General features: G+C 45.7%; 1 protein-coding gene across 3 annotated transcripts in view; it reads right to left on the bottom strand.

Moving 5' to 3' along the window:
- Positions 1 to 14,292, bottom strand: part of ATG4A (autophagy related 4A cysteine peptidase) — a 176,807-nt gene that overhangs the window by 105,378 nt on the left and 57,137 nt on the right. For all 3 annotated transcript variants that reach the window (XM_078688781.1, XM_078688780.1, XM_078688779.1), the window contains exon 8: positions 11,553 to 11,728. In XM_078688781.1, coding sequence (XP_078544907.1) covers positions 11,553 to 11,728 — 176 coding nt within the window. The remainder of the gene's footprint in view (positions 1 to 11,552; positions 11,729 to 14,292) is intronic.

The raw sequence follows: 14,292 nt of genomic DNA, 5'->3' as shown, positions 1-14,292 counted from the left end.
AGTACATAGATTCTCTGACTACATACATGCCTCCAGTCTTACACCATGACGGACATAACGTACACATAGACAGACAGAACCCCCTACGAGAGGTTCATCCCGTTAAGAATGCGGCCAATGAGTTACAACGAGTGTATGTTTACACCCCCTTAACGAAACTAGAGATTTTAGAAATGAAAAAGATGTTGCCTTGTCATGATAAAGACCCAGGGGGATTTCACCGTGAATTAAAAGACATCCTCCGCATAGGAGATTATACATACGCTGACATTCTGAAGCTATTAAAAGTACTGTTACCTGCAGGGATTTATGAAAAGCTTAAGGAAAAAGACTGGGAAGTGGGTGAGAAAAAGTTAAGTTGGGATGCATTGGAAACAGAAGAGAAGGGCAGGCTCCCAGGAGTTGGTCTTGGAGATAGAGCTAGAGAACTACCTGAATTCCTGATACGAGTTTTGCCAAGATTATTGATTACTAAAAAGGAAGATTGGGATGCTATTTCAGCATGTAAACAAAAGCAAGACGAGGACACTAGTGATTTCTATTCTAGATTTGAGAAATGTTTTACTATTAATAGTGGCCTTAAGCCTGGTAGCGAGTCATTTCCACATCTTTTTGTGAGCAAATTAGTAGAGAATTCCTTACCCCAGATCAAGAATAGAGTACTGAAGGTTGAGAGTACTTGGCAAGCAAACAGCCCTTCACAAATGTTACAGATGCTACAGTATCATCAGAATAGGATTAGAGAAGAGCAGGATCATGAAAAGAGACGCATGAAAGAGACAAAAATGAAGGTGCTGGTTGCCCAGACGGTACCGGCGACTTCAAACAAACATAACACGACACCTGTCAAAGGGAACTGTAATTATTGCAAACAACCAGGTCACTTTGTAAAGGACTGCACTGTTCTGAAACACAATATAGCTACAGGCAAGACAAAGGAGAGACAGTACACTCCTAGACAGAATAACACGCAACAGAACACGCAACAGACAGTAGCGAATTATCCTCCACCACCGCCTGTTAATGCCACACCACAAATGTATCAGTACACACAGTCTGACTATCCAGAGTATCAACAGTTCTCATGAAACAGCCTCGAGAGGGAAGTAGGCTTGCCCCTTATTGAGGTTCCTGTAGATCAAGAGGGTCCGTATGTACATAGTCGTGTTCTAGGTCAGGATCGAAAGTTTCTGATTGACACAGGGGCGAGCAGAACTACCATCAGTCATGACGAGGTTCCAGGGGCACCTCTCTCAGGCTCACAGAATGTTTCCCTGGGATTTTCAGGAAAGCCTATTGTTAATGAAGTATCAAAACCAGTCTCCCTAGGGGTTGGTCCACTGTCACGTACCACTGACTTGCTACTTACTAAGTCATGTCCAGAAAACCTACTTGGTATGAAGACATTAAAAGATCTAGGAGCAGTTATCTGCTGTTCTCCAGAAGGAGTACGCCTGTTCTTACGTGATTTTAAGGGACATTATGTACTGACTGATTTTGACCACAGACTCAAGAACGTGCCACAGATCCTGTGGGCACAAGGACCGACTGACGTAGGTTACATGGACATTACGCCTCACCATGTCACACTCAAAGCAGGAGTAGTACTTCCACGTATTAGACAATACAAGTTACCACCTGACGCCGAAACAGCATTACTGAAAATAGTTGACAAATTTATTGCACGGGGGGTAGTGGTAGAGACAGTCTCAAATGTATGTAACTCGCCTGTCATTCCTATCCTTAAAAGATCTGATCCTAGTGTACTGCCAGTGTACCGATTGATTATTGACCTGCGAGAATTGAACAAATGTGTAGTACCACAATATCCAGTGGTGCCAGACATTTCTTCATTGTTGACTGCTATTGATTCAGAGGCTACTTACTTTACTGTTATCGACTTGAAGAACGCTTTCTTTAGTGTTCCCATTCACCCAGACAGCCAGTACCTGTTTGGATTTTCATTAAAAGGTCGTAGCTTTGTATTTACAAGAGCTCCTCAAGGCTTTACAGAAAGCCCTAGTATTTACAGTCAGGCTCTGAAAAGACAACTAGACGGTGTTCACATGCCTACCAACACTGCGTTACTACAGTATGTGGACAATATCCTGATTACTGCACGTTCAGAAAAAGAATGTGAAAATGCATCACTGACAGTCTTACATTTTCTGGCTGACAAGGGGCACAAGGTGTCCCCTTCCAAGCTGCAATTCTGTGAAAAGCAAGTAGTGTACCTAGGACACTTGCTTTCCAAAGAGGGGAGACAGCTAACACAAGCACGTATACAGCTCATTGCTAACCTTTCACAGCCCAAGACACAAAAGGAAGTACGTGCCTTTATTGGCCTCACTTCATACTGTAGGCAATGGATTCCCCAGTATGCCTTTCTAGCCAAACCACTCATACAGTTAACTACACAGGAGGCAGGGGGGACTGTCCTCCCTTGGACACAAGAACACACCTTGGCATTCGAGGAATTAAAAAGAGCTTTATGTCAAGCGCCATTATTAGCGACTCCATGTTACAGCAAACCTTTTATGCTTTTTGTAACTGAAAGAGAAGGAACATCGTTATCTGTCCTCACACAAGATCAAGCAGGAAAACACAAGCCTTGTGCTTATTTTTCTAGCACGCTAGACCCAGTGGCCCAGGCTCTGCCTGCATGCCTGAAATCAGTTGCAGCAACAGCCCTAGCCATAAGACAAAGTGACTCCATAGTGCTGGGTCACCCTCTGACAGTACAGGTTCCACATGCAGTGGAGGTTCTCTTAAACAGAACACAGACACAACACTTGACTGTAGCAAGACTGACAGGATATGAACTGACATTATTTCAACCACACATAGAGATCAGACGTTGTAATATTCTGAATCCTGCAACACTTTTGCCCTCAAGTACAGTAAATGCACCACCACATGACTGTGTGGAACTAATGAATATAGTGACGAAACCAAGACAAGACCTGACAGATATTGCACTTACAGAACCAGACTTAACGCTCTATGTAGATGGATCATGCATGAGAACGAGTGCAGGAGAGTTAGTAGCGGCCTATGCTGTGACCACTGCTACAGAGGTCATAGAGACACAGAAAATAGACACATTGTCAGCACAAGCAGCAGAGCTCATCGCTCTGACACAAGCCTGCATAAGAGCTAAGCACTTGAAAGTAAACATTTATACTGATTCACCTTTGGCGTTGTTCATGATTTCGGGGTACTATGGAGGGAGAGAGGTTTCCTGACCTCCCATGGGACCAAGATTCAGCATGGCCAGCTTATTCAAGCCCTGTTAGAAGCCATACATTTACCTACAGCCATTTCTATCCTGAAGTGCAAAGCTCACACCAAAGTTACAGACACCATTTCCCAGGGTAATGACCTGGCAGATCGAACAGCCAAACTTACAGCCCAGACAGCCCAGACACCAACAGACACGACAAGGACAGAGGTACCATTACTGACAACATGTATGACAGTCAGGGATCCCACTCAAGACGTACTCGACATACAGACACATGCCACTGCAGATGAGATAAAGAAATGGACTGAACAAGGAGAGGTCCAGACTGACCAAGGTTGGATGACTAAGGGAAAAGGCACATGGTTTCTCCCAGATTCCATGGTACAAGTAATCATTAACACAGCCCATAGTCCAGCACACTTAGGAGAAAAAGCAATGTTAGACAGCTTACAGAACATCTGGTTTAACAAGCACATGCGTGCAGCAGCGAAGCAGAAAGTACGAACATGTATGATCTGTTGTCAGTTCAATCCAGGTAAAGGCATCCCGGTGGAACAAGGCGGATTTCATCCTCCTGACCACCCTTTTGAGGTTCTCCAGATGGATTATATCCAAATGGACAGATGTAGAGGTTACAAGTATGTCTTGGTGGTAGTGTGTGCACTATCTAGATGGACAGAAGCTTATCCAGTTCCAGATTATACTGCTGTAACAACAGCCAGACAGTTAGTGCGCGAGTACTTCCCCAGGTATGGATTACCTCGGGTGATCTATTCAGATAACGGCCAGCCATTCTCCTCTGAATTAATGAAACAAGTGTCCCTTCTGTTAGGTTATACATGGAAGTTCCATTGTGTCAGACCCCCAGAAGCAGCAGGTCTTGTAGAAAGACATAATCAGACCCTCAAGACAAAATTAGCAAAGGTCTGTGCAGAAAAAGGCGTGGATTGGATGGTAGCCTTGCCGGTTGCCCTTTTTTACATGCGTATGGTAGCACATTCCAGAACAGGCCTATCTCCGTATGAAGTGGTTTTCGGTAGACCGCCAAATATGTGGGGTACGCCTATGCCCAGAAAGATAACTGATATTGACAGTAACATGCTGACAGATTACCTGGCTTCCTTGATGTCTGCACTACTCTCTTGTCGTTCACCGGTTGCTGCCGCCTTCCCTGACAACACCCAGGTCAAGGAACACGCCATAGTCCCAGGGGACTTTGTGTGCATCCGGAATTTTGATCGTTCCACAGTAGTCCAAGCGATGCCCTACATCCTCACCAAAAAGCAACCAAATCCCTCCACTGGAACGGGTACGAATTTCCGCTCAAAGACACGCCCCCCCGCAAACAAATCTAGCTCTCTCCTGCCTACCGTAATGTCAACATACTCTGCACAAACCATGACCACATGGCGCTATTCACAAGCCATATTTACAAGAAACTCAGCAAGTTATAATAATGACATGCTCTTCATAAACCATATTTACAAGGAGCTATTTACAAGGAACTTCACTCTCAGAAGGACTTTCTTCTTTCAAAACGTCACGCCATACCTATTTCATTTGCGGTCAGACAGCTTATGTACATCTGCCCTTAGACTGGGGTGGGACTTGTTATATAGCATTCCTATTGCCACCTGTTTCCTTGGCCCCATCCCATTATCACAGAGATTCACAACTAGAACATGTTAGACAAACTCAAGTGGACAAGAACCCTTGAAGCAGTAGTGAATGTGACTGCATCTGTCCTGGCGAACTTGGCCCAGGAGCAGTTTGCCATGATACTACCTCTGTCTGCAGTGTGGCCTGGCGATTTGCGGCCTGTGTGCAACTACTTGCGTTCCCCATCCACATGTACAAAGGATAAAGATGAAGAAATGATTCTGTATGATCAGCTATACGGTCTCATGAATATAGATGTATCCTAAAGGGTTATGTAGGTGACAAGGAGGGAATGAGGAAAATGATATTTTGCCTGACCAAAAATGTCCACTACATACACCCTATGTTACATTCATGTGCATGTCACCCATGCATATTTCTCGTAGTGGCCTGAATCACTAGGCCTCTGCAAACATGTCCTGCAAGTCATCAAGTCATCAAGTCTCCCAAACATTAAGCTAACATGAAGGCTCATGTATTTTGCATTTTGCATTGTGCACTTTTAAATAAATATCGTACTGAGCCCTTTTTTCTTGTGGTTGGAGCCTGAAACCACTTTCTGAAATATTGTTTACATGACTCCTGGCACATTGAAAACTGCAGTCACGTCAGCAAGAAGCCTGCCAAGACAGTGTTATGAATAACAGTTATCTGTTTTCAGTACAGAGTGGCATCCCTGCCCGGTGAGGAAAAGCAAACAGAACCCGTCCGCGACAGATAAGGCCTAACTCTCTGTCTCAGCCCCCATGCAATGAACGGAGGAATATATGCTTTTTCTTTATTTCTAGTGATGAACAACCTTTTGCTTCAGACAATACATCCCCTATCATATCAGATTGTACAAGATGTGCTTTTCGCCCTGACACAAGAGATGTCTCTGCTAGGCCGAAAGTCAGCTCTCCTCCCAGTTACACGTCAATTGCACGCCATGCTCGAGTTGCACAATTAGGGCGGAGTTCCAGCTGGTCATGCATACTCCTCCTCTAAGTACCCACCCACCTATGACACCTACCTATCACCTACCTATGACTCATCAAGTGTACACCCTCATGCACCCTCATACACGCCCACATGCTCTTATCTTTTTTTTCTTGCTCTGCCTGGAGCGCTCCTCCCTATGTACAAGGAGTAAAATGTATATATTCTGTTCATTGTTATGAAATGTTAGATTACTCTTCCTGAACCTCAGTGGTGATGGAACATATTCTCCCTTTGACTCGAGTTATTGGAATAAAGCCCATTTTAACTTGGACACCACGGATCCTGTCTCTCATTTGATGCATGATACTGTCCTAGTGCAGACAGTACAACTCTGCTCAAACATCCTATTCCTGACAGCAGGCTCAAACAGCCTGCTGTCCTAGTGCAGACAGTACAACTCTGCTCAAACGTCCTATTCCTGACAGCAGGCTCAAACACCATACTGTCCTAGTACAGACAGTACAACTCTACTCAAACATCCTATTCCTGACAGCAGGCTCAAACACCATACTGTCCTAGTGCAGACAGTACAACTCTGCTCAAACATCCTATTCCTGACAGCAGGCTCAAACAGCCTGCTGTCCTAGTGCAGACAGTACTACTCTGCTCATACGTCCTATTCCTGACACCAGGCTCAAACACCCTGCTGTCCTAGTACAGACAGTACAACTCTGCTCAAACGTCCTATTCCTGACAGCAGGCTCAAACACCCTGCTGTCCTAGTGCAGACAGTACAACTCTGCTCAAACGTCCTATTCCTGACAGCAGGCTCAAACACCCTGCTGTCCTAGTGCAGACAGTACAACTCTGCTCAAACGTCCTATTCCTGACAGCAGGCTCAAACACCATACTGTCCTAGTGCAGAAAGTACAACTCTGCTCAAACGTCCTATTCCTGACAGCAGGCTCAAACACCATACTGTCCTAGTGCTGACAGTACAACTCTGCTCAAACATCCTATTCCTGACAGCAGGCTCAAACACCATACTGTCCTAGTGCTGACAGTACAACTCTGCTCAAACATCCTATTCCTGACAGCAGGCTCAAACACCATGCTGTCCTAGTGCTGACAGTACAACTCTGCTCAAACGCCTTATTCCTGACAACAGGCTCAAACACCCTGCTGTCCTAGTGCAGACAGTACAACTCTGCTCAAACGTCCTATTCCTGACAGCAGGCTCAAATACCCTGCTGTCCTAGTGCAGACAGTACAACTCTGCTCAAACATCCTATTCCTGACAGCAGGCTCAAACACCCTGCTGTCCTAGTGCAGACAGTACAACTCTGCTCAAACGTCCTATTCCTGACAGCAGGCTCAAACACCATACCGTCCTAGTGCAGACAGTACAACTCTGCTCAAACGTCCTATTCCTGACAGCAGGCTCCAACACCATGCTGTCCTAGTGCTGACAGTACAACTCTGCTCAAACATCCTATTCCTGACAGCAGGCTCAAACACCCTGCTGTCCTAGTGCAGACAGTACAACTCTGCTCAAACGTCCTACTCCTGACAGCAGGCTCAAACACCATGCTGTCCTAGTGGTGACAGAACAACTCTGCTCAAACAGCCTATTCCTGACAGCAGGCAAAAACACCCTGCTGTCCTAGTGCAGACAGTACAACTCTGCTTAAACGTCCCCTACCTGACAGCAGGCTCAAACACCCTGCTGTCCTAGTGCTGACAGTACAACTCTGCTCAAACATCCTATTCCTGACTGCAGGCTCACACACCCTGCTGTCCTAGTGCTGACAGTACAACTCTGCTCAAACATCCTATCCCTGACAGCAGGCTCAAACACCCTGCTGTACTAACACTGAGAGCAAAACTCTGCTCACACTTCTTATTCCTGACAGCTGACTCATCCAGTGTTTCTAGTGCTGACAGTACAACTGTGCTCACACACTATTTCTTACAGCAGCCTCACTCTGCTGCTCAGACAGTAACAGCAGAACTCCAGTCAAAAACCTTTTTATGCCTGAATTGGGCACCAGACCACTCTCCAAAGCAGTCTGTGAAAAATCTTGGCGTGAAGCTTGATCGCTCTCTCTTCATGAAGGACCAGGTAACCGTCGCGTGTGGCTCCTGCTTCGTCTCTATGAATCTTCTACAAAAGGTTCTTCCTTGGCTCCCAGACAGTGCTAAAAAACCTCTTGTCTAAGCTCTCATAATCAGTCCCCTGGACTACGGGAATGCTCTGGTAACATCAGTAAACAACTCTTTGATCACGAAGCTGCAGGTGGTACAAAACACTGTCGCTAGACTAATTTGTAATCTTCCCTCTTGTTCCCCCTCTTACCCTACTCTTCGGACTCTCCATTTGTTGCCTATCAGAAAACAGGTAATTTTAAAACTCTGCTGTCTGACACGTAAGGCACGTCACAAATCCCTCCTAGTCTACTTGCCCATGCGTTTAATAGCGTATCGGCCGGCGAGAGGCCTTAAATCCTCGGACAAGGCTCTTTTGACTATCCCTCACATTCGGGCCTCAAATCAGGGGGGTTGATCTTTTTCCTACACTGCCCCCTATCGCTGGAATAAAGTCCCCACTAATTTTTACTTATGCTCATAGACTATCGCCTTCAAGAAGGCTTTGAAGACCTTTGAAGACCCGGCTGTTTTAGGGAGTTTCTGCTTCTCAGCAGTGCAACGCTGAGATACTCCTTCGGGAGTGATGGGTGCACTAAATTAAATGTCTTTATTATTATTATTATTCCTGACAGCAGACTCATACTCTGTCGTCCTAGTGCTGACAGTAGGCTCAAACACCATACTGTCCTAGTGCAGACAGTACAACTCTGCTCAAACGTCCTATTCCTGACAGCAGGCTCAAACACCATACTGTCCTAGTGCTGACAGTACAACTCTGCTCAAACATCCTATTCCTGACAGCAGGCTCAAACACCATACTGCCCTAGTGCTGACAGTACAACTCTGCTCAAACATCCTATTCCTGACAGCAGGCTCAAACACCATGCTGTCCTAGTGCTGACAGTACAACTCTGCTCAAACGCCTTATTCCTGACAACAGGCTCAAACACCCTGCTGTCCTAGTGCAGACAGTACAACTCTGCTCAAACGTCCTATTCCTGACAGCAGGCTCAAATACCCTGCTGTCCTAGTGCAGACAGTACAACTCTGCTCAAACATCCTATTTCTGACAGCAGGCTCAAACACCCTGCTGTCCTAGTGCAGACAGTACAACTCTGCTCAAACGTCCTATTCCTGCCAGCAGGCTCAAACACCATACCGTCCTAGTGCAGACAGTACAACTCTGCTCAAACGTCCTATTCCTGACAGCAGGCTCAAACACCATACTGTCCTAGTACTGACAGTACAACTCTGCTCAAACGTCCTATTCCTGACAGCAGGCTCAAACACCATGCTGTCCTAGTGCTGACAGCACAACTCTGCTCAAACATCCTATTCCTGACAGCAGGCTCAAACACCCTGCTGTCCTAGTGCAGACAGTACAACTCTGCTCAAACGTCCTATTCCTGACAGCAGGCTCAAACACCCTGCTGTCCTAGTGCAGACAGTACAACTCTGCTCAAACGTCCTATTCCTGACAGCAGGCTCAAACACCCTGCTGTCCTAGTGCACACAGTACAACTCTGCTCAAACGTCCTATTCCTGACAGCAGGCTCAAACACCATACTGTCCTAGTGCTGACAGTACAACTCTGCTCAAACGTCCTATTCCTGACAGCAGGCTCAAATACCATACTGTCCTAGTGCAGACAGTACAACTCTGCTCAAACGTCCTATTCCTGACAGCAGGCTCAAACACCATACTGTCCTAGTGCTGACAGTACAACTCTGCTCAAACGTCCTATTCCTGACAGCAAGCTCAAACACCATGCTGTCCTAGTGCTGACAGTACAACTCTGCTCAAACAGCCTATTCCTGACAGCAGGCAAAAACACCCTGCTGTCCTAGTGCAGACAGTACAACTCTGCTCAAACGTCCCCTACCTGACAGCAGGCTCAAACACCCTGCTGTCCTAGTGCTGACAGTACAACTCTGCTCAAACATCCTATTCCTGACTGCAGGCTCACACACCCTGCTGTCCTAGTGCTGACAGTACAACTCTGCTCAAACATCCTATCCCTGACAGCAGGCTCAAACACCCTGCTGTACTAACACTGAGAGCAAAACTCTGCTCACACTTCTTATTCCTGACAGCTGACTCATCCAGTGTTTCTAGTGCTGACAGTACAACTGTGCTCACACACTATTTCTTACAGCAGACTCACTCTGCTGCTCAGACAGTAACAGCAGAACTCCAGTCAAACACCTTTTTATGCCTGAATTGGGCACCAGACCACTCTCCAAAGCAGTCTGTGAAAAATCTTGGCGTGAAGCTTGATCGCTCTCTCTTCATGAAGGACCAGGTAACCGTCGCGTGTGGCTCCTGCTTCGTCTCTATGAATCTTCTACAAAAGGCTCTTCCTTGGCTCCCAGACAGTGCTAAAAAACCTCTTGTCTAAGCTCTCATAATCAGTCCCCTGGACTACGGGAATGCTCTGGTAACATCAGTAAACAACTCTTTGATCACAAAGCTGCAGGTGGTACAAAACACTGTCGCTAGACTAATTTGTAATCTTCCCTCTTGTTCCCCCTCTTACCCTATTCTTCGGACTCTCCATTTGTTGCCTATCAGAAAACAGGTAATTTTAAAACTCTGCTGTCTGACACGTAAGGCACGTCACAAATCCCTCCTAGTCTACTTGCCCATGCGTTTAATAGCGTATCGGCCGGCGAGAGGCCTTAAATCCTCGGACAAGGCTCTTTTGACTATCCCTCACATTCGGGCCTCAAATCAGGGGGGTTGATCTTTTTCCTACACTGCCCCCTATCGCTGGAATAAAGTCCCCACTAATTTTTACTTATGCTCATAGACTATCGCCTTCAAGAAGGCTTTGAAGACCTTTGAAGACCCGGCTGTTTTAGGGAGTTTCTGCTTCTCAGCAGTGCAACGCTGAGATACTCCTTCGGGAGTGATGGGTGCACTAAATTAAATGTCTTTATTATTATTATTATTCCTGACAGCAGACTCATACTCTGTCGTCCTAGTGCTGACAGTGCAACTCTGCTCAAATATCCTATTCCTGACAGCAGGCTCAAAGACTTGCTGTCCTGGCACTGACAGTGTCACACTGCTCATACACCTTATTCCTGACAGCAGACGCATACTCTGTTGTCGCGGCACTGAAATTAACAGTACTGCTCACACACCCTATTTGTGACAGCAGCCGTTCACACCCTATTGCCCTGGCACTGGCAGTAGTAATCCACTCACACTCCAAAAAGTAGACTCACACCCTGAGGACCCCCATATTGGCAGAACAACACTGATGTGTAACTTCCTACACTTTTTAGAAAAGAGTCCCATGAACTGAGTGGTAAAGGTTATAGCGTTGGTTAACGTGGGAGTAGGGATGTCTCTGCCTTCATTAAACTAATTCATTCATTCATAAGTATGGAGAAGCTGAAGAGCAGGCAGAGGACATTTAAATTTGGTTTCCTACAATCTGTGATGATGGTAAGAATTGGGAAAGCACAATGAATGGACAGTTTTAAAATCCACTCTTTTAAAAAGGATATTTCTGTAGAATAAAATACATGCATACATTAGCCAGTCTTACTCTAAAACAACAGGTCCTACTTACTTTAAAGGCATCTATGTAAACAGGATTGATATGGTTCAGCCCCAGTCGAAGAGGTACAATAAGCAGTAAGGGTTTCCAACAGTACCCAGAAGTAGAATTGCTGTACGAGTTGCAGTGTGGCACGGTGCAGTGCTGTGGAGCATCTCCCCCGTGTGTACAGAATTTGCACATTTTTTCTGAAGACAAAGAAGCAAAGCATAGTTAAAATAATGCTGATTCGTGCAGTAGTTCCACGCTCTACAACCTTCGGTCATGCAAGGGTGAACTGGAAACATGGATAACTGTGAACTGCACCTGAAAAACTTTACAGCAAGTTAGTGAATTTTTTTCGTACCCATACTGGATCAGATATATAATGTGTTTTTCTGTTGGAATTCAAGTTATATCCCTTCATGCCGATGATTTGCTATTATATCTCAGAGACGTGCACAGCATCCCTGATACGATCGATTTGACTCCATCCCGCTTTGCTGTCCTGTCTGGTTTAACAGTTAATTGGGCAAAATCATATCTGTTCCCCTTTATAACTGAGTTGCCAAACAAAGACTTCACCCTAAACGACATACACATACTGTGGCTACCAAATTGATTTCGGTCTTTGGGTATATGAGTATATCATTCGCCATCAGACCTACTTGATGGCAACCTTACACATACCGTCACATCCCCAAGATACCAGATTACCTTTTAAAGCACTTGATCTCTATCAGTGACGGGACGCATTACCATCCTAAGAATGGTGGTCCTTCCCCGCCTCCGATATTACTTTGCTAACTTACCCCATTGTCTCCCAAGGTCACTGTTTCGCTCTTTTGAAAAGCACATCAGGGAATTCATGTGGAACATATCACGATGCAGGGTGGCACTTGAGAAGCTCTACTTGTCCACAAATCAGGCTAGGGTTGCTATACTAAACTTAGAACAATACTACCGTGCCTGCCAACTTCAATGGGTAGCTGGGCTACTACTAGCTGATAACGCCACAATATCACCAGGCTGGACTTTGCCCAAGATCCTTCACCTGTTTCATCCATGAACCTGAACAAAAACGCCTGACTGTGTGCTTCTAGGAGTGGCATACTGCTGCTATCTCAGGAGTCTATATCCCACACCGTTAGTAACCCCTTATGCGCCAGCACTAGGCCAATTTGGTACACCTACAGGACGCAACTTCACCTTATTGGCGGAGCTAACCACTTGGCATGCAACTGGTCTACATACCTTGGGAGATCTCTACCAAGATGGTGCTCTCAGCCCATATGAGACGCTAATGGAGGACACAGGCTTACCACCCAGCTAATTCCTTTTACATAACTAACTACTCACAACATTGGCAAACACATGCGGCAATATGATGCAAGAGCATCCGACCCATCTCACCATACAGTACATGCATGCTATGGGACCGGACCAACACTTAATACATTGGTTTGGTTAGTCACTGCAACACCGCTTACAGCCCTGAGCTGCCGCTGGGAGAGCAACCTGGCCGGCTCCTGCACAGACAAGGAATAGGCCACCTTGTTGGAAAGTCCCACATACATTCCTCGAAATCCTCTATTTCGCCTTATCCAAGTCTACATTATACACAGGGCCTACCTCAACCCTGCTAATATTAATCACTACTTTCACTGTGCAGATGCTGCGTGTCCCCGATGTTGCTTGGTCATTGCGGACCTGCTTTATATGCTACGGGCATGCCCATTCCTCCAATGTTACTGGCTATGTGTCACATGTGGACTGTCCACCTGCACAGGGCATCCAGCACTACAGAAATGGAAAACATGTCTCTTGACAAAGACAAGAAACACAGAGTTACCTCCCACTTTCCTGATCTGGGGTTACTGATGGGCAATTGTCTTATCACCCGTCGGTGGAAAGCACCTGTACCCCCTCCACTTGTAGACGCAATCTCTCTTCCTGCATGGGCGCAGGCAGAAAGCATTGTGTTACATAGGGAAGATAGTTTAGAATTGAGGAAATACCCTTCAGCAATGTACTGGGATGATATCCTTATCGACTTCCAGACTAATGCACACCATGATGCTGAAACTCGCCTGTATCACTGGAAGGTAGAGATGGAACGGCAACGGAGCATACCCCTTGCTAACCGCTTGGCATTGGCAGAGATCTAACATCCCCCCAAGATGTGTTCCTCTAGATTTTTCAACCTGTCATTTAATCAGTGTAATCATGTGTTCCCCTGATTAACCATGTTGGGTGCAGGATGCGGAAGTGGTTTGCAATCTGGGCTTTTATTCTACAGTTTTGTTTAGCAGCTGTTCCATTTCATAAAAACAGACTCACTCGCCTACCCCTTGCAGCATATACAACTGGTCCTTCAATGGGTCGACACTATCGTGCTGTGTTCTCTCTCCTGACATGATGTTCAATCCAAGAAGTTACTTGTTCGCTATTGTCTGGCTGTTTGCGTTTTGTAACATTTCATGAGGCCAAATATGCATCTTATCCCAAAAGATGCTCTGAAGCTAACACTTTACGCCATGTTTACAAGTGTGATTGCCTTTGCTGTCTGACCACTTTGTTTTAAAATCTTGACAAAACTAATAAACAGATTCAAACAAACAATTATGCGCTCTTCCGTGGGAAAATGTCGAAATTCAGGAGTTAGTCAGGTATAAGTCAAGAGCAAGTTTCACCTACTCCCCGAAGATTCTTTGTGAACTGGAACCACTGTGCTTGATGCAAAGACTAAGAAACTAAGAATTCACTTTATCGC

The sequence above is a fragment of the Lissotriton helveticus genome, chromosome 4_1 (assembly GCF_964261635.1).
Source record: "Lissotriton helveticus chromosome 4_1, aLisHel1.1, whole genome shotgun sequence".
Lineage (NCBI taxonomy): Eukaryota > Metazoa > Chordata > Amphibia > Caudata > Salamandridae > Lissotriton > Lissotriton helveticus.
The sequence above is the reverse complement of the archived record's forward strand: the minus strand, read 5'-3'. Positions and strand labels throughout refer to the sequence as shown.